A 19,730-nucleotide genomic window follows, 5' to 3' on the forward strand; every position below is an offset into this window, starting at 1 on the left:
TAACTCTGAGGAACTGCTCCACTGAAGCATGGTTTTCAGTGCAGTTTTGTATCTTCTCAGAACAAAGAGCATCAGAGAAGTCAAGGATACCTTCCTTCAAGGTTTCAAAAAACAAAAACAAAACCAATCAGATCAACAGTGAGTCATGGGGCTTCCCTGGTGGCACAGTGGTTAAGAATCCACCTGCCAATGCAGGGGACACAGGTTCGAGCCCTGGTCCGGGAAGATCCCCCATGCTGTGGAGCAACTAAGCCCATGAGCCACGACTACTGAAGCCCACGCGCCTAGAGCCCATGCTCCACGACAAGAGAAGTCACCGCAATGAGAAGGCTACGCACCGCAACGAAGAGTAGCTCCCGCTCGCCACAACTAGAGAAAGCCCGGGTGCAGCAACGAAGACCCAACGCAGCCAAAAATAAATAAATAAAACATAAATTTAAACAAACAAACAAAAAACAGTGAGTCAGTATGGCCTTGGCGCCTGGGAAGGGAGGCTTATCTTTGAAGGAGGACCGGCATTGCTGTCCCAGGAAGGAAGGCATTTAATCTTTATTTTTAACATGGACATTCTTTACTTCTGGTCAGTGCACACTTTTCTTTAATGATGAAAGCAGATATACAATGTGTGTGTGATAGACTGCAAACAGGCTTAAGTTTTAGTTAGCGTAAAAGTAAAGTTAAATCGTGTACAAGCCAGAATGACTTCCCCGTACCTCAATACATGAAAATTTCTTCCATTAATACTTATACATGTATGTGTGTGAGGAGGAAGAGGAAAAAAGTACATACGTTGCATATCTAAAAGGACACAGGAAACTGTGCCTGTCACTGTATGTCCAGTCCTCCAACCCCCCCGGGGAAGACGGACTGACACGTCCCCACGCTCTTTCCTTGGCGGTGCACTTGGACTTCATTTCCCAGAAGGGCCTTCACCCTATGCCGGCTGTTTCCAGGCACGGAGCGCGCGGGGCCCGCTGGGAGATGAAGTCCCCAACCACCGGCGCTGGGCGGAAGTGGCCTTAGCGAGCCTGCACAGGGCGGCATGCGGGAGAGTAGGGGCGCCATCCCACTCTGTGGTGAGTCCGCGGTCCCAGCGTGTTGGCGGTGCGAGTGTGAGGAACGGGGAGGCCCGTGTGTGCAGGCGGTGGGGCCCAAGGGGCGTGGACAGGGGCGGCCGGGCTGTGGGGGAGGGGAGAGAAGAGGCGGTGATGCGCGCCAGCGGGTGGGGGTGGGGGAGCGACCTGTGCTGGCAGTTGAGACCTCAGTTGTGCATCCGAGCGCGACCCCGCATGTGTGACACCGCCTGTGTATGCAGGTGTGACCTCAGGTGTGTGCCTATATGCCCTGAACCCGTAGCCACCACTCCCCCGTTCACCTCCTCCCCAGCCCCTGGCAACCATTAATCTACCTTCTGTCTCTGTTCTGGACATTTCATATAAATGGGGTCCTACAATATGTGCTTTTGTGTGTGTGCTTTTCTCACTGGAAGTAATGTTTTCCAAGTTCATTCATGTTGTGCTGTGTATCAGTATTTACTTCATTTTTGTAGTTGAATAATATTCTATCGTATGGAAATAGACCAGTTTGTTAACTCAAGCATCGCTGCTGTGAACATTCACACACAGGTTTGTGTGTGGACATATGTTCTCAATTCGGGGGACTGAGGCAGTTGGTTCTCAATTCGGGGGACTGAGGCGATTGGGGAGCCCATGTGTATGGCTGTGGCCACACCCACTCCCTGCTGCCTGTGCTCAGCCAGCAGTACTTCATTTACGAGAATCCCAGCCCTGGGCCCCAAGGTTCAAGCCAGAAGCTTGGAGCCCCACTGCTGTGTGAGAAGTAGACTCTGGGGACAGGAATCCATCCCTGCCCGTGTCACCTACAGCCTGGCTCCTCAGCCTGAGACTAAGACCACTGTCATGTATCTGGTGAGGCCAAGCAGCCCAGAGATGGAGCAGAATGGCAGTTGATGGAGCCCAAGGCACCAGGTGAGGCAGGCGGCAGGGTGGTGGTCACAGGGCTGGACATTTTTCAGAAACCAGATCTCCCTCAAAACATGCCCTTCTCCTTGCCTTCCTCAGCCTAGTCCAGACCACCACCTCCTCACAGGTCTCTGCCACCCTTTGCCCCTTCCATCTCTCTCCACATAAGACTGGAGGGGTTTTTAACGCTGCATGGTGAGGCCACCCCTCCCCTTAAACCCTCTGTCACTGCCCAAGTCATAAGAGCAGGGTCAGCAAACTCTCCCTGTAAAGCACCAGATAGCAAGGATTTTGAGCTTTGCAGTCCAAGAGGCAAAAGTAAGGATGTCGTATAGGTTCTTATCTAACAAGAGAGAAAACACACATCCACGCTCTTTTCTTTTTTCCTGACGTAATCCACGACTTTGGTGATGGACACTGAAATCTGATTTTCATGTAACATTTGTCTTCTTTTCACCTTTCCCCCCCGCCCCAGCCACTTAAAAATGTAAAAACTATTCTTAGCTCACAGACCGCACAAAACCAGGCAACGGGGCCACGTTTGCTGACCCCTGACTTGAAACAAGTTCACACTTCTTTCCATGCCTTCCAGGCCCTGCACGACCTGACTTCTACCTGTTTTCCAGGCCTCCCCTATGGCTCTCCCTTTGCCCATCATTCTCCTCCTCCGCCCCACCGGCCACTCAATAGGGTATAAGCTTAGCCATTCAGAGGCCTTCCCTGGCCACCCAAACCTACATTACGCTTTTATCTCTTACCACATTTGAACACTTTACACTTGTTCCCATTCATCACAGACTGTAAATTTCATGATGTGGTGCCCAGTCTGTGGAGTACTTGTTAATGACTGAACAAACAGCTTCCCACAAAAGGTATTATTACCCCATTTTACAGATAGAAAACTGAGGCCCCAGGGGAATTGAGCTGCCCAAGGTCACCCATCAGGGAGTGGTGACGGTGGGTTTGATCCTAGATCTGACAGACTCCACTTACCCACCTCTGCTCGCTGTCCCCAGCTTAGCAATGACACCAGGAGGAAGGGCGCCCTGGGCCCCAGGGATCTGCTCACCCACCACTCTCACCCCTGTGGGGAGGGTCAGAAGGCCTCAGTCAGCCGTTCCCTCCTGGGAGTCTCTGTCAGGACCTGAATTCAAGACAGCTGGGACTATGAGTTTCAGCCCTCTTGAGTACTCGCCCCCCTGGTAGCTCCACTTCGTCCCCACCCGTCCCTGTAACAAGGGATCCTGAAATGTGCCTTCTGCTGCTGTTACCCATAAGCCTGAGAGAGCTTGGAGCTGAGACTTCAGACTGTTACACAGCATATCATTCACTTTGTACGAAGTTCAAGAATAGGCACAACTCATGCGCCGTCAGAAATCCCAGCAGTAACCACCTCCTAGCTGGGGAGGGCATTGCCTGGAAGGGAGCCAGGAGGGGTCCGTCCATGGTGCTGAAACGCCCCAGGGCTGAACTTTCCAACTGGTATCTTTGAGCCACGTTGTACATATTGAAATCTGAATTAAAGGAATAAACTTAAAAATCACAAATCTAGTTTCTCAGTCACACCACCTGCGTTCCTACTGCTCAGGAGCCACATGGGGCTGATGGCTGCCAAATTCCATCCTCACAGAAAGTTCTAGAGCTTGATCTGGACGATGGTTACACAGGTGTGTGCATTGCTCAGAACTCATTGAGCTGAGCCCTGATATCTCTCTTTTTAAAAATTACCGTTTTGGGCTTCCCTGGTGGCGCAGTGGTTGAGAGTCCACCTGCCAATGCAGGGGACAAGGGTTCGTGCCCCGGTCCAGGAAGATCCCACATGCTGCGGAGCGGCTGGGCCCGTGAGCCATGGCCGCTGAGCCTGCGCGTCCGGAGCCTGTGCTCCACAACGGGAGAGGCCGCAACAGTGAGAGGCCCGCGTGCCGCAAAAAAAAAAAATAATAATAATAAATAAAAAATAAAAAAAATAAAAATTACCGTTTGGAAGGCACGGACTCGTCTGACTGCCTTGTTTCAAATCCCCACCTACCCATTATTTGCTTCACAACCTTAGATTTAACTCTTCTGTGCCCCCGTTTTCCCCCACCTGTATAACAGAGGGTAGTGACAGTACCTGATTGTCCCCACATTAGGGAACTGGGCCAGTGTGGCACAGAGAGCCTTTGAGAAGCTCACAGGCTGGGGGTGGCATGGGGCTGCAGCTCAGGGACTCAGCCTAGGCTCAGGGACAGTTTTAGAGGCAGGGTCTGAGGCCCAGCCCCCAAGCATCAAATCAGAGGGCTGCTTTCTATGGAGCCCTGAGCCCCATGACCCCCTTTTTTTTTGTTTGTTTGTTTGCGGTACGCGGGCCTCTCACTGTTGTGGCCTCTCCCGTTGCGGAGCACAGGCTCCGGACGCGCAGGCTCAGCGGCCATGGCTCACGGGACCAGCCGCTCCGCAGCATGTGGGATCTTCCTGGACCGGGGCACGAACCCTTGTCCCCTGCATTGGCAGGTGGACTCTCAACCCCTGTGCCACCAGGGAAGTCCCTATGGAGCCCTGAGCCCCATGACCCCTTGCCCAGCCTAGGAGCCACACGGGGATGCAGGGTGTAAAGGCGGTGTGGCCTTGGGCAGCAAAGGCCCTGTGCGCTGTTCCCGTGTTGTGTTTCATTTCACAAAGACTTTTCACAGCATAATATGCTGTCCATCCTCCCGGAGACTGTCCCTGCTGTACCTGCGAGGAAACAGGCCCAGAGCAGGGATATGGGGCCAGAGGCCCAGGACTTCCTGGTCCAAGCATACATCTTCCCCGGGTCACCCTGGATCCATGGTGGCTGTGCAGACCCCTGCACCAGAGCCGAGGTGGTGTGCCGCATCCCCAGACTAATTCCAGGGGCACAGATCACCACATCTGTCCATGTGAACTCAAGGGCGTCTTCCCCTCTTGATGCCTGTTTCCTTCCTGTCAAATGGGGCAGGTGGTGTTGCCTCACTCGTGGGGCCAGAGTGAGGGTCAAGCAAGCTGACGGAAGGTTCGCACAGCACGCCTGGCTCACAGCAAACGTTGGGGGTTGTGGCTCTGTGAGCCCTGGAGGGCGAACAGGAGGGAGCAGGCCGAGGGCAGGCAGCACAGGAGCAAACGCCTGTGGGAGGGTCTGGACTGGGAGGGCCAGGGTCCCTGGGAAAGGGGCCACTGGCTGGCAGGGCTTCTGGGTGAGGGGACTTTGGGGCTGCAGTCCCTGGGGTCTGAGGGCAGATCTGGCCTCCCTCAAGCCCCTCCCCTGCCCTCCCCCAGCTCCTCCCTCTCAGGGGAGGATCAAGGACCATAAGCCTGAGGCCCAGGACACCACATTCCTGGCAGATGCCGTCCACATGAGTCTCCAAAATGCCAATGTTCTCAGCAGGCACACCCATTTCCGTTTCTGCTTCTGCGCCGCTTCACCTGCGAGCTGAACTGGAGCTGCAGACCCCGGGGAGGGTGGGTCCTGGGGCAGGGCCAACCTCCTCCTCTCCCTCCTCTTCCTCCTCCTCTCTTCACCCCAGGGTGGAGCTCAGTGACTCTGTCACTAATCGAGGGCACCTTGGGAGAAACCCTGACCCTGGGAAGATGTGGGACATGGGGTTCTCTGTGGCCACACTGTTTACCAGCCAACACCCAGGCTCATGACCGCATCTAAAACTAATCACCCCCAGCGGCCCCACCTCCAAATACCTTTACATTGGGGGTTAAGGCTTTAACATAGGACTTTGGGAGAGACACAAATATTCAAGTGGGATCACAGCGCCAACGCTTGGCTTGGGCCACTTAGCGTGAGTCCCCCCATGACAACAGGGTGTTCACGTCCTGCTGTTTCCCATGGGGCTGACCCCTGTCAGACATAGCCCCTGGCTGAGCCAATGCGTGTGGGATGTTTCAGAGCCAGTGACATTCAAGGACGTGGCCATGGGCTTCACAAGGGAGGAATGGGGGTTGCTGGGCCCAACGCACAGGATGCTCTGTGTGAGTGTGCATGTGTGTGTGTGTGTGTTCGTCCCCTGCCTCGTGCCCGGTCACTCACACCCAGATGTGTCCTTGCTCTGTGTCCCCAGCTGGGTGCCCTTTGTACAGACTGGATGCCTCTCCCTGAATCACCAGGGAGAGGGCTTTCCCATGCCTCGGGGCACACACTGCAGTACTGTTCAGCCTCTTGGGGCCTGAGTGGCTTGTAGCAACCCCCTCCTCCTTTGTCACCATGGGCAGGACTCCCTGATTCCAAACCAGACGTGATCTCTAAGCGGGACCAGTGGGAGGACCCGTGGACTGTGGAGAGGGACGTCCCGAGAGGTCCAGGTAAGTGAAGGAAGGTCTCTCTATCTAATCATTTTTTAAATTAAATTTCTTTTTTTTTCTCCCAGCTTTACTGAGGTGTAATTGACACATAAAGGTTATATATATTTAAGGTGTACAAGGTTGTATTTTGACATACGTATACACTGTGAAATGATTACCACAATCAAGCTATTGATTCAGAGTTACCGGGGTTTTTTTGTTTTTTATAAATTTATTTTTTAATTTATGGCTGCGTTGGGTCTTCGTTGCTGTGCGCGGGTTCTCATTGCGGTGGCTTCTGTTGTTGCAGAGCACGGGCTCTAGGCGCGCGGGCTTCAGTAGCTGTGGCTCGAAGGCTCTAGAGCACAGGCTCAGTAGTTGTGGCACACGGGCTTAGTTGCTCCGCGGCATGTGGGATCTTCCCGGACCAGAGCTCGAACCCGTGTCTCCTGCATTGGCAGATGGATTCTTAACCACTGCGCCACCAGGGAAGCCCAGAGTTACCGTTTTTTCACCGTGGTGAGAACACTTAAGATAAACTGTCTTAGGACATTTCAAGTATACAATGCAGTATTATAACTATAGTCACCATGTTTCAGATGAGTTTATTTCTCCTCCTGGGGCAAGGAGGTGGGGTGTACACCCAACAGAAAAGAGCCAAACCCCTTACTCATTAAGCAATCAGTCCCCCCAGCCCCTGACAACCACTAATCTGCTTTGTGCCTCTGTATCTGGCTTCTTTCACTTAGCATAATGTTTTCAAAGTTCATCAACATCGTAGCACATTATCAGTCCTTTATTTTTTGTGGCTGAATGATATTCCATCGCATGGATAGACCACATTTTATTCATGCACTCTTCAGTTGACAGAGAGTTGGGCTGTTTCCACGTTTTGGCTGTTGGGAACATTCACATACATACAAGTTTGTGTTTGAGTGCCTGTTCTCCACTCCGCTGGCCAGGCCCTGGTCCGGTGAGGGCGTGGCTGTGCCCCTCATGGCATCTGACCGAGGGGATGGCTCTCGGTGGCCTTGGCCCGTGCCTTTCTCTGTTCCCTTCTACCGTTTTCCTTCCTCGCTGTGGAGAAAAAGGTTAACACAGCAGGTCTGAGGCTGCCGTCCTTGGGAGGGCCTGATGCCAGGCTGGCCTTTGGCTGGTGTCTGAACTTGGATTTCGGGAGTGTGGGGTTCTCACCACTCCCTAAATGGTAACAGCGGCTCACTGCGCCTGAACTGTGGGTACCAACAACATGGTTCATACTGGGCACCTGCGTTCCTTCTGGGAGTCTGGAATTTTGGTACGTGCTCTGCGGTGGGTGCCCTTCCTCAGATGCGGGAGCCTTTGCTTGAGGCCGCAGGTCCGGGCCAGCAGCTCGTTCTGTTGTCCAAGTCAGGCCGCTGGGGCTGTGTCCCCGCGCAGATCGGCAGTGCACGTTCAGGTCGCCGCTTGAGCACGTTTCTTGCTTACATTTCAGAATCAGAGCCTGGGTCCCGAGCTCCCGACAGAGGGCAGGCTCCAGGGTGACGCGGGGGCTGCCAGGGCAGGTGACGCGGGGGCTGCCAGGGCACACACCATCGTGAAGCCACAGAGCACAGAGGCCAGGCGGCAGCGGGGACGCGCAGCCGGCGGGAGCAGAGCCCCGAGCGGAGCCTCGCAGGAGGCTTCCCCAGGCTCGCCTTCCTCACCGAGCATCAGGACACGCGGGCACGGGCGCAAGCTCGCGCGAACCATGTTCGCCAAGAGGGCGTCGCGTGCATTTCAGCCCTGGATCCGGGAGAGGGCGTGTGCGTGGAAGCCTTCGGCTCTTTTCCGGACCATAGTCTCCCTCTAGGAGTCGACGCTGGGGAGGACGCGCCGGCACGCGGTGGGTGGGGAGGTACGTTTGGCGAGAACGCGTGCCTCGTGGGCTGTCCGCCGAGTCCCGGCAGACGGAAGCCCCACGCGTGCGAGGAGCGTGGGAAGGTCCAGAGGACCCACGCGGGTGAGAAGCTGTTCCCGTGCCTGGAGTGCGGGCGCGCCTTCAGCGCGGGCTCGTCCCGGTCCAGCGCCGGCGCATCCACGGGGGTGAGCGGCCCTTTGCCTGCACCGAGTGCATGCCAAGCTGGACCCTAGACAAGCACCTGAGGGCGCACATGGACGAGCGGCCCCACGCGTGCGGGGAGTGCGGCGGGGCCTTCCGCCAGAGCAGGTGCCTTGGCGGGGTGGGGTGGGGGGAGACCACGCGAACACAGCGGGTGTCGGAAAACCCTCCCTGATCGTTTGGTTCTCATGCGTCAGTGAACTGCGGACGTGCCAGATGCGGCGGAGACCTGTCCGTCCTGGGTGTGTTGTCCCCCCAGCCTGAGAGGGCCCTGGGAGCGCCAGGAACGTGGGGCTGGTACAGAGCAGCCCCTGCTGCACTTAATGCGCTTCTCCACGCAGGGCCACCTGGTCGGGTGAGAGAGCTGGGCCTGGGACGTGTCCTCTGGAGATGCTTCTCCGTGAACTTCAAGGGGAGTCACGGCCACCCCCAATCCTCCCCCACGTGCAGGTTCCCACGGGTGCCCACTCTCTGGTAGGAAAGATCCACAGGTGTGAATGGTCTTCCTCTCAGCAGGCCTGGAACAGCTCGTTTCAAAGTTTTCGCCAAGGGAAAAGTGTAATTAAAAAGCAAACAAACGAGAAAAAAAAACTATTTAAAAAAAGGTATTTTTTTTTTTAGTCCTTTGTGCCTTGCATTAACTCGGGCCATGTGGTTTTTTGTTTCCCACCCCACCCCCCAAAAAAAGGGAGCTCTGTGTGCTGAAACGTGGTGTCACCAAGTCCAGCTCTTTAAAGACTGTGCGTCGCTCCTCAGCTTCAGCATGAAGACTTTGTTGAAATCAGCTGCGGCGGTGATGCCGGTGTGAGGCGCCCACACTGTGTGAGCACTTTGCAAGTGTTGTCCCTATCTCATCCTGTCAGCGGCCCTGGGATGCAGGCACTTCTATCCCCACTTAGAGCTGAGATTCTGAGAGGTTAAACTGCTTGCCCAAGGCCAGCTGGAAGCCATTCACTGTTCAGGACGGAAATATTAGATGTAGCAGATAAGGAGAGCGTAGTGGAAGTCCATCCACCCCTTTCAGCGGACACCCAGACGTGTTCCCTGTGAGGAGGCGGTGCTGGAACATAAAGCCCCCTTGAGAATTGGGAGACAACAGGAGGATTGGGTCCCATCTGAAGAAGCAGTCGAACCATTTGACCCACTCGAGGCAAAGGCAGCATGGGAACTGGGCAGCCCTTGCTCAATCCAGACGTCGTTGGTGAAATGCCTGCTGGGAGCCACGAGCTTGTTCCCATCACAGGCGGGGGCCTTTCACTTCCTGTACAACTTTGCTCAGGGCTTCCTTGTGGCCACCAAGGTAAGAACCAACCTCAAGCCCAGCCTCGAAGCCCCTGCACTTCCCCACCGTGGCCCGCTTTTCCAGGCTCATTTCTCGTCATCCCCCAGGCAGCTTGCGGTGACCAAACCTACCTCCTTCCGGTTCCTTAGGCAGCCCAGCTTGTTCTGGTTTCCTGTCCTCAGCAGCAGCTCCAGGGTGACTCCCTGAGCAAGTCAGAGGCCCGCGGCCTCCTTGGGGCCCCCCCACCGTGGCAGCACATCCCTTGTGTTGCTTTTGCCTGTGTCTTTGTTCAGAGCCCCCCTGGGCCAGGAGCCCCATTAGCACATGTCCACTCTCTGTGTCCCTATCTCCTGGCACATATGGGGAATGCATGAGTGAGCCAATGAGACACCGAATACAAAACAACTACTGGGGGGTCCCCCAGACCACCCTGTGGTTTGTGGACAGGGAATGTTGCCTGCCATTCCAGTAGACAAAGATCAAGCCATCAGCCAGTACATGCCTCCAGACAGTGAGCCCTGAGGGGAATTCAGGATGGAGAAAAACAGGAAGCATTCTGTGGATAACACAGAATGTTATCCATTCTGTGCTTTGGATACTGGCCCTGGATAGTTAAGATACATGTCTAAGGAATAATTTCACTGAACCCAGACTCTTGCATCTTCCAATACATAGAAAAGCACGAACGTAATTAACTTGAGGTGTCTGTTCTTTGCGATTAGCAGTAATCTTTTGATGTTCGACTACATGTTTTGTTGTTCGTTTGTTTGTTTTTCCAGCAAAAAGACCTTCTCTATATCCTGGCTTCTCCCTTACCTCTTTGAACAACGTTACTGCGAACATTTCTGTATAAGATTTTGTGTGGACGTATGTTTTCATTTCTCCAACTGTTTTCCACAGAGGCTGCATCATTTTACATTTCCACCAGCAATGTTTGAGGGTTCCTATTTCTCCACATCCTCACCAACACTTGTTACCTGTCTTTCAGATCATAGCCATCCTCTTGGGTGTGAAGTGGCATCACCGTGTGGCTTCGATTTGCAATTCCCTGATGACAGAGGATGTTGAGCATCCATTCATGTGCTTATTGGCCATTTGCATGTTTTCCTTGGGTAAATGTTACTGTCTTTGCCCATTATTATTTTATTTATTTATATAGACACACTGTGTGGCTTGCAGAAGCCACAGATTTTCCCCACCAGCGATGGAGCACAGAAACTAAGATTTTCCCCACCAGCGATGGAACCTGGGCCCTCAGCCGTCATAACCACTGGCCCACCAGGGAATTCCCTGCCCATTTTTAAATTAGGTTATTTAGGGACTTTGCTGTAAGAGTTCTTTATATATCCTGGATGCAAGTTGTGTTTTTGTTTGTCTGTGTGTCTTTATGTGGGTCTGTATGTCTGTGTGAGCCTAAGTGTGTGGCTGTGTCTGAGCAGGTACAACTTTGCCTCCCACCATGGACATGGAGAAGCAGAGGGCGTCATGATCATCTGGGAAGAGGAGAGGGTTTATCATCTCCATGTTACAGAGAAGGAAGTAGAAGGCCGGATAAATGAAGTCATTTGCCCATAAAAGAGTTAAGAGGCAGAACTGGGAATTGAAATCAGCTGGGTCCCTCTCCATAGCCTTTGCTTCCTACTGCATTATGCTGTTTCTTAGCCAGTGGCTCTCAGCCTTGCCTGTACATTAGAATCATCTGGAAACTTTTAAAAGTCTGGATGGGGACTTCCCTGGCTGTCCAGTGGTTAAGACTCCACGCTTCCACTGCAGGGGGCACAGGTTCGATCCCTGGTCGGGGAACTAAGATCCTGCATGCCACATGGTGTGGCCAAAAAAAAAAAAAAAGTCTGGATGCCCAGGCCAAACCCAGACCAATGAAATTAGAGTCTGTAATAGGCAAAATAATGCCTCCCCCGCCCCCCAAGTTGTCCACATCCTAATCCTCAGACCCTGTGAGTATGTTACCTTACATGGCAAAAGGGAATTTGCAGGTGGGGAAAGTATCCTGGATTACCAGGTGAGTCCAGCGTAATCACAAAGGATCCTCATAAGTGAAAAAGAGATGCAGGAGGGTCAGTCAGAGAAGGGGATGGGATGACGGCGAGGCGGGTGCACAGAGCAGGAACGAGGGGCGCCTCTAGAAGGCGGGAGAGGCAAGGAAGTGGATTTCTCCCCGAGAGCCTCCAGAAGGAGCACAAATGCCAACATGGTGATTTTAGCCCAGTGAGACCCATTTTAGGCTTCTGATCTCCAGAAACCTAAGATAAGAGGTTTTTGTTGTTATGAGCCACTGCATTTGTGGTAATTTGTTACAGTAGTGATAGGAAACGAATACAGCCTCTTTAGACACAAATCAGACCAGTTAGCAGAGCCAACTGCATCCATGTGTATAACAGGAAGACGGACATGACGGTTCACAGAAGTGATAGAATAGGAACCAGGACCCTCCGGGGGTCCCCTCACTGGTGGGAGGCAAGTGAGGCGTGGAGGCAGGGAGGTATCAAGGCAGGTGCCGCAAGACATCAGTGACGTGAAGCTGGGCTTGGTGGAGAGGGCAGGGCTGGAGGGTGGGAAGCAAGAGCTGCCAGAGAGAAAGCCTCTGGTGGTGCAAAAAGGGAGAGGGTCGTGGGCAGAGCTGACCATCTGGATGAGCTGACTGGGCTCAGTGATCGCCTGGCGTGCAAACGGGGCTCAGTGCAGATGTGGTTTATTGTTATGATTATTGGGGGTGGGCAGCGTGGGGCTGTGCTTTTGACAACAAGTGAAGAGGACCACAAAGAAGGCCAAGAAGACCCAAAGAAATGAAGGCCACCAGCGCCACCCACAGGCCAAAGCCCAGCACTTGATGGGTGAGATGGGTCTTTGTTGGGGAAAGTGAAGGATTCCTCGGATGTGGGTGCCCATGGTGTGCCTACCGGTGGTCAGGAAATGCGAAGGGACCGTTTACATAAAATATCCAGAACAGACAAATCCCCAGAGGCAGGAGGCAGATTGGTGGGTGTCGGGGGAGTGGGGAGTGACTGCTGATGGGCATGGGGTTCCCTTTGGGGGCGATAAAAGTGTTCTGGACATAGATAGTGCTGATGGCTGCACAGCCTTGCACAGATACGAAAAGCCACTGAATTGTGCACTTTACAAGGGTGAACTGAGGTATGTGAGTTACAGCTCCAGAAAAATGGTCAAAAAGTTTAAAGGGGAAAGAGAACGGAAAGAGGACCAGGTAAAGAGGCACTGTGACCACATGGTTGCAGCGTGTCACACACATTCCATACATGATACACACCTTCCCACAGCATCCACACCCCTCACACCCCCCTCACACCTCTCACCTGCTCACACCCCCCACACCTCTCATCTCCTCACACGCCCCTCACACCTCTCACCTGCTCACACCCCCCCACACCTCTCATCTCCTCACACGCCCCTCACACCTCTCACCTGCTCACACCCCACACACACCTCTCATCTCCTCACACCCCCCTCACACCTCTCACCTCCTCACCTCCTCACACACCTCTCACCTCCTCACACACCTCCTCACACACCCCTCACACCTCTCACCCCCCACGCACCATGCACGGTTCCGCCTCCCGCACACCCTCCGGCCGGATCATCCACACACCGCCACCACTGCCCCACAAAGTCACGGCCGCTGTCCCCACGGCCCACGCACCTGGCCGGACTACAACTCCCGGCGTGACCCCGGGCTGCTGGCGGGGGGGGCGACGCGGCGCCTTCTGGGAATTGTAGTCCAGGTGGGCGTGCAGTCGCACGAGCCGGGGCGCCTGAGACGCGGCGCGTTCTGGGAGCTGTGGTCTCAGCTGGCGCGCGGACTCCTCACTCCATCGCCGCCGCGTCGCCTCCCGGAAGCGTCCGCCCGCGCGCCAGCGGGTGAGGTGGGTCTGGGTGGGGTTCCCCCCGGATTGCCGGAGAGAAACTACGGGAAACCTCGAGGCGGCGAACGCCTGCGGTGGTCTAAGCGAGATGTGTGGGACCGACACGCGCAGATGGGGAGCGAGGGGCTGACCCCGAGCCGCGCGTGGACCGACAGACAGACCGAGTGTGGAACTCTGTTCCAGTGCGGGACCGGCTGACTGACCAGTTGTATGTATGTGTGTGTGGTTGTGTTTCTGTGTCTGACTCGTTTTGGTGTGTTTCTGACTGACAGGCTGGGAGCGTGTGGTCGGCTGATAGGATGCCTGACTGACCTGATCAAGTGTGCGACTGACAAAGAAGTTGTTTGAGATTTTGTCGGAGGGTTGTGTGTTGTGCGTGAGAGGGTGTGTCTGTGACTGTGATTTCAGGCGTAACCGAGAGTCTGTGTATGTGACTGGCTGAGACAGTGAGTGATGATTATGAACGACTGGCGATGCTGTGAGCTCCTGTGTTTATTGGACTGGCTATGAGTGACACTGAGAAAGTTTGGGTGCAGGGGTATATTCTGGGATATGACTGACAGACTACGCCTGAGGTAGGGTGTATGCATGTAACTATGGGATTGCCTGGGATTTGTCAGGGGGACTCTATTTGGATGATTTGCAGGGAGTTTACCAAGTATGTGACAGAGAGTTTGTCTGCAGCTGAAATTATGTGACCTGCAGTCACCCAGCTGCGTTGATGCCCACTAGCACCTTCTATGGACTTAAGCCTGGCAGGGGCTGTGGAGTCATCAGATTGGGCATGTACTGCATGTCTGCTGTGTGCCAGGCCTGTTGTCAGGACGGGTACAGGACGGAGCAAGAAATGAAAGAACTGCTCTCCTAAGTGGGTCAAGCAGCTGTGGACAGGGGACCTCGACCTGATGCGAGGTCAGCACGTTGGGGGTGAGCTGATCATGGTTCACGTCCCTGTGTCTCAGAGACTGTCCTCAGGGATCTTCCAAAACAGCAGTTTCAGGGGTACACAAGGGAGCTCGGAAACTGTCTCTGTATTTATTGTCAGTCCTGCCACCCTGTTCCCCCTCCTCTGAACAATGATTCCCTGCCTCAGACTCCGCCTTTCCTGGTCCCTCCGTTTTCTCAGCACCTGTTCACTGTGCACTTGCTATATAGGCACTGCGGCTCCAGCATGCCCAGTCTCTCTGGGGAAACAAGGTTAGAGCACAGAGCTGGGGGAGAATGACCCGGGGCACTCAGAAGGATACTCAGCCTGCTCCCAGGTGCTGGGACGGCTCTTGGAGAAGATGACAGCTAAAGTGGGGCCTGGAGAACTAGGAGAAATTGCTCAGGTGCAGAGGGGGATTTTAGGACAAGAGACTAACAGGGACAAAGGAATTCAGGAGTTGGGATAATGGCAAAGGCAAGGTTGCAAGAGGCCCAAGTAAGCTTTACAGTGGAGTTAGGGGCTAGAGCACAGCTTTGCCAGAAATCACCAGCTGCCACTGAAAGGTTTCAGGACTGAGATCTTGTTGTATTCGTGTTCACTTCTCCCTGTGCCCAAGGTCATGGCTCCAGTGCCAACAGCTGTTATCTGTTATTTTGAGTATTACATCCTAGCAGGTGTAAAGTGATATCTCCTTGTGCTTTTGATTTGTAATTCTCTGGTAGCCGATGATGTCGATCATCTTTTCATGTGCTTGTTGGCCATTTGTATATCTTCTTTGGAGAAATATCTAGTCAAATCCTTTGCCCATTCTTTAATTTAGGATTATTTGTCTTTTTATTATGGAGTTGTTCTAGATACAGGTCCCTTATCGGATATACGATTTGCAAATATTTTCTCCCATTCTGCGGGTTGCCTTTTCACCTTTTTTTTTTTTGCCTTGTCACACAGCTTGCACGATCTTAGTTCCAACTTCTAACCACTGGACTGCCAGGGAATTCCTCTTTTCACCTTCTTGACGGTGTCCTGCAAATCACAAAGGTTTTTAATTTTGTTGAAGTCTAGTTTATCTATTTCCTCTTTTGTCACTTACCTAAGATGGCTTTGCATTATTTTTGAGTGTATGTGGAACACTGACCACAAAACCATACACTGGGTCACAAACCAAGTCTCAAACCAGCAAATATCAAAGGATTAAAACTGACCAAAGCACATTTTCTGAGCACAACAGAGTTAATCTGGAAATCAGTAATAAAAAGACTATCAGAAAACTCTGAATTGTTCGGAAATGAAGCAGCAGAGTTCTAAGTAACCCATGGTTCAGGAAGAAACCAAAAGAGAAATTAGAAAATATTTTTAACTAAATGATAATGAAGATGCAAAACCAAACTTGTGGGTGTACAGCTAAAGCTATGTTTATACGGAAATTTATAGCCTGAAATACATGTATTAGAAAAGAAGAAAGGCTGAGTATCAGTTGTCTAAATATTCATCTCAGAAACTACAAAATAATTAGCAAGTAAAGTAAGGGAATGCCCCTGTGGCTCCCAGGGGAGTGGGTTGTGTGTGAGATGGAAGACAGACCCGCTCTGTGTGGGAGGAGCATAGGCCTGAAGCAGACTGGCCATGGGCTCAGGCTACTGGGGTTTGTAGCTCAGCAGCCACCCTTCCTTTCACTATCTGGGAAACTCTGGGCAAATCTCTTTCTCCTGTCTGTCTGTCTTTATACCATATAATGAGAGAAAGCCCCCATCTCCTGAGTTTGTTGTGAGTTTTGAACGAGTGACTGGATGCAAGCATTTAGAAAGGTGCTCAGCACCAAACGGGCGCTGCCCTGATTATTTTGATCATCTGTGACTCTGTGAGAGTGAGTCACATCTCACAGGCCCCAGGCCTGCATCTGCCCTACTCGGCAGCCACAAGGCAGGGCCCCAAGTTCACAGGATGACCAAGTTCTGATCTTCCTGCAGACCCAGTTCCAAGGCTCCAGCCATCCCATATCTCACTGGAGGTCTGCTGCCCAGTGGCCATCCCCAAGAGCCTTGTGAGCCCGGTGCCCTGGGAACAGGATGACTTTCTGCGAGTGAAGGTCGAGGATGAGGAGGCCAGCTTCTCTCAGGTCCAGGAGTCTAACTTTGGCCACACCTCCCACCCTGAGGCTGCGCGTCTGCGCTTCCGGCACTTCCGCTATGAGGAGGCGGCGGGTGCCCGCGAGGCGCTGGCCCGGCTCCGGGAGCTGTGCCGCCGGTGGCTGCGGCCCGAGGTGCACTCCAAGGAGCAGATGCTGGAGCTGTTGGTGCTGGAGCAGTTCCTGGGCGCGCTGCCCCCCGAGATCCAGGCCCGCGTGCGGGCTCAGTGCCCCGAGAGTGGCGAGGAGGCTGTGGTGCTCGTGGAGGACCTGACTCAGACGCTGGACGAGAGAGGTGAGGGGGTGACGGGCAGGTGCCCACAGCACACGGGGCAAAGCCTGGACTGGAATGCTGGGGGCACAGGTTTGCACTTGGGGGCACTCACCCAAACCCTCACACGCTGCGGTAAGCAGGTCTGTTTTGACTGCCAGTGACCAAAAGCCCAGCTCAAACTGACAGAAGCCAAGGAGGGAGGTTTCATGGCTGTGTATCAAGAGCTCAGGTGACGGCATCAGGATTCTCTCATTCTCCTTTCTTTCTCAGTTGAGTTTTCCTACGTTAGGTTCATCTTTAAGTAGCTTCTGTCCCCAAGGGAGACACAGTTGGCCTAGCAATCTCATGCTTGTGCCTTATCAACGTAGAAACCTCATGGGGAGAACAGCGAAAGATCCCCGAGCTGAGCTTCGCTGAGCTGAGCTGAGCTGAGCTGGTCAGGGTCTTGTGCTTGTCTTTGACTGACCAAAGCCTCAGGGACTGATGTGAGCAAGGGAAGTTCCCCAAAGGAAAACCAGGCTGCTGCTATCAGATAAGGGGGCTGGATGCCTGGGGCTGGGGAGAGGGCAGAAACGCCGTGTGTCCCGATGCACCCCCTCGGAGCCCTCCCTATGCTGACCTCCAGCATCTGGGTGAGACAGACCTGCCCCAGGCCAGAGTGGGCACCATTGCTTAGAGACCCACTCAGACGTCGCGGCCCAGGGAGACCCGATGGGACACCAGCAGGACCCAGCCCCACCTGATGGGAGCGTTTGGTGGGGTGGGTGTGCCAGCAACCAGGGCGGAGGTCGTGGGCAGGGAGACCATGGAGTCTGGGCTCAGGAGAATCATCGAGGCTTGGTACGTCCAACCACTCCTCTGCCGCCTCCTGGCTGTGTGTTTCTTTTGTGCCTCAGTTTCCCTGTCAGTAAAATGGGGATTGTAGTCCTAATACTTACCTCAGCGTCATCGAGAGGTGTGAACAAGGCAGTCTATGCGGCCTGTGAAACGGTGCCTGCACGAATCAGACGCGTGGAAACTGGAGCTGTTAGGAAAACGTGTTCTGCTCCCTGAGAAGCGAACCTTTCTGAAAGAGCTTGTCAGCTGCGCTCCCTTGGCCCCGTCAGCCGAGACACGGACGGGGGAGGAGGGAGGGCGCGGCCCCATGCTTGTGTAGGGTCAAGAGAGTCTTCAGGGAGAATGCAAAATGGCACTGAAACAGCAAGAAAGAGCCACACTCCAGGCAGAGGAATGGCGAGAGGCAAAGGCCCCTGGGGTATGGTATGCACTGCTGCATTCTGGGAAGAGCAGGTGGTGCAGTGTTTCTGGAATAGAGGAAAAAAGGGTGGTCGGGACCCAGCATGTGGCTAGGGAGGTTGAGGGACTTAGGGAACACCTGTGGGTCTAGAGGAGGAGATTCTAGAGCTGAAATCCCGACTTGGCCACTAGCTAACTGTGTGACCTTGTACAAGCGACTCAGCCTCTCTGAATTAATCATGTGGTCTTGTACCAGTTACTCAAGACCTCCCCTCAGCTGGGCCTCAAGTTTCCTTGCCTGAGACCCAGTTGTCAAAGTGCCCCTTTCTGAGAGCAGAATGAAGCTGAAATGCGGCAGTGGGAGTTACCCGTTGCACTTGGAGCCGAGCCCAGAACAAGAGCCTAACGGCGGCCAGCAGCCCTGGGAGGCAAGCAGAATAGCATCCCGCTCTTGCAGATGAGGAAACGGCGGCCCAGACGAGGGCAGGACTACCCAACCCTTGGAGCTGGCAAGCGGCAGAGCTGGGGCCCCATTGTGGATTTAACCAGCAGTTATTCCGGCCACACACACCCCCCACCACCACTTCTTGGAATCTGTCCAGTAAACGATGTCCAGTCAGGCGTGCTAAGGTGTTCTGTGTACCCGTCAAGGGCAGGTCCGTTCAGGAATGCTTCTACCTCGCACACAAGCCAATCTCCAGCTGCCGCTCAGCCATGCGCTGCCTTCACAGCACATTATAAAGAGCAGGCCTCAGGCTTCCCGGGGGCTCAGGGAGGCCAGGTGGAGGCATCACCCACCCACCACAGCAGCAGGTGTCTACTTGGGGTTCAGGGTAGAGTCTACTGCATCCTGGATTGATTCCCTCATTCAGCCGGTGTTTACTGAGCATCTGCAGATGCATCCAGATCCAGGTGGTGGGGACGGAGCTCAAGCCTGCCCAAGGGAGCAGGTACACAGGCGCCTGGCGCACTCGCTCTCCCCCTCTCCCTCCCTCTCTCTTTCAGATCCATTCAACCTCAGGGTTTTCTTCCTGACACTTGTGACAAAATCAGGAGCCTTAAAGAATGGAGAGTTTGCGGTGGGTGGTTTGAGGGGTGGATGGAAACATGTCATGCAGGCTCTTTTTTTTTTATTGAAGTATAGTTGATTTACAATGTTGTGTTAATTTCTGCTGTACAGCAAAGCAATTCAATTATACACATGTGTACATTCTTCTTTTTATATATATAAATTTATTTATTTGTTTATTTATTTATTTTTGGCTGCATTGGGTCTTCATTGCTACGCGTGGGCTTTCTCTAGTTGTGGAGAGCAGGAGCTACTCTTCGTTGTGGTGCGCGGGCTTCTCATTGCGGTGGTTTCTCTTGTTGCGGAGCACAGGCTCTAGGCGCACGGGCTTCAGTAGTTGTGGCACGTGGGCTCAGTAGTTGTGGCTCGCGGGCTCTGAAGCGCAGGCTCAGTAGTTGTGGCACACGGGCTTAGTTGCTCCGCAGCATGTGGGATCTTCCTGGACCAGGGAACAAACCCGTGTCCCCTGCATTGGCAGGTGGATTCTTAACCACTGTGCCACCAGGGAAGTCCCATACATTCTTTTTAAAATTCTTTTGCATTATGGTTTATCCCAGGATATTGA

The 19,730-nt window shown here is 53.7% G+C and overlaps 1 protein-coding gene and 1 long non-coding RNA gene across 4 annotated transcripts; both read left to right on the top strand.

The window, feature by feature from the left end:
* Positions 1-881: 881 nt before the first annotated feature.
* LOC309795358 (zinc finger and SCAN domain-containing protein 22-like) lies at positions 882-19,401 on the top strand. 3 transcript variants are annotated; one of them, XM_082607638.1, is made up of 4 exons: positions 882-1,076; positions 6,204-6,293; positions 16,429-16,881; positions 18,434-19,401. In XM_082607638.1, exons 1-4 carry the CDS (start codon positions 1,043-1,045, stop codon positions 18,436-18,438), a joined length of 582 nt encoding a protein of 193 aa, XP_082463764.1. In that variant the 5' UTR covers positions 882-1,042; the 3' UTR covers positions 18,439-19,401. The 3 variants fall into 3 exon arrangements, 2 of the variants coding, with proteins under 2 accessions (XP_082463764.1, XP_082463763.1); XM_082607637.1 differs by having other exon boundaries at positions 16,429-19,401; XR_014292240.1 differs by lacking the exons at positions 882-1,076; positions 16,429-16,881; positions 18,434-19,401 and adding an exon at positions 7,747-7,804 and having other exon boundaries at positions 6,206-6,293.
* Positions 8,718-11,897, top strand: LOC309795359. Its single transcript, XR_014292241.1, has 3 exons — positions 8,718-8,802; positions 9,041-9,652; positions 10,623-11,897. It is a non-coding gene; the product is annotated as an uncharacterized lncRNA (long non-coding RNA).
* Positions 19,402-19,730: the final 329 nt, after the last annotated feature.

The sequence above is a fragment of the Mesoplodon mirus genome, assembly GCF_964341445.2.
Source record: "Mesoplodon mirus genome assembly, chromosome: 19".
NCBI lineage: Eukaryota > Metazoa > Chordata > Mammalia > Artiodactyla > Ziphiidae > Mesoplodon > Mesoplodon mirus.

Bases quoted from the DNA above. Each gene is read 5' to 3' on its own strand.
- LOC309795358 (XM_082607637.1), top strand. From the start codon at position 1,043: ATGCGGGAGAGTAGGGGCGCCATCCCACTCTGTG. The intron at 1,077-6,203 runs GTGAGTCCGCGG...CACCATGGGCAG, and splicing joins GGGCGCCATCCCACTCTGTG to GACTCCCTGATTCCAAACCA. The intron at 6,294-16,428 runs GTAAGTGAAGGA...ATCTTCCTGCAG, and splicing joins GGACGTCCCGAGAGGTCCAG to ACCCAGTTCCAAGGCTCCAG.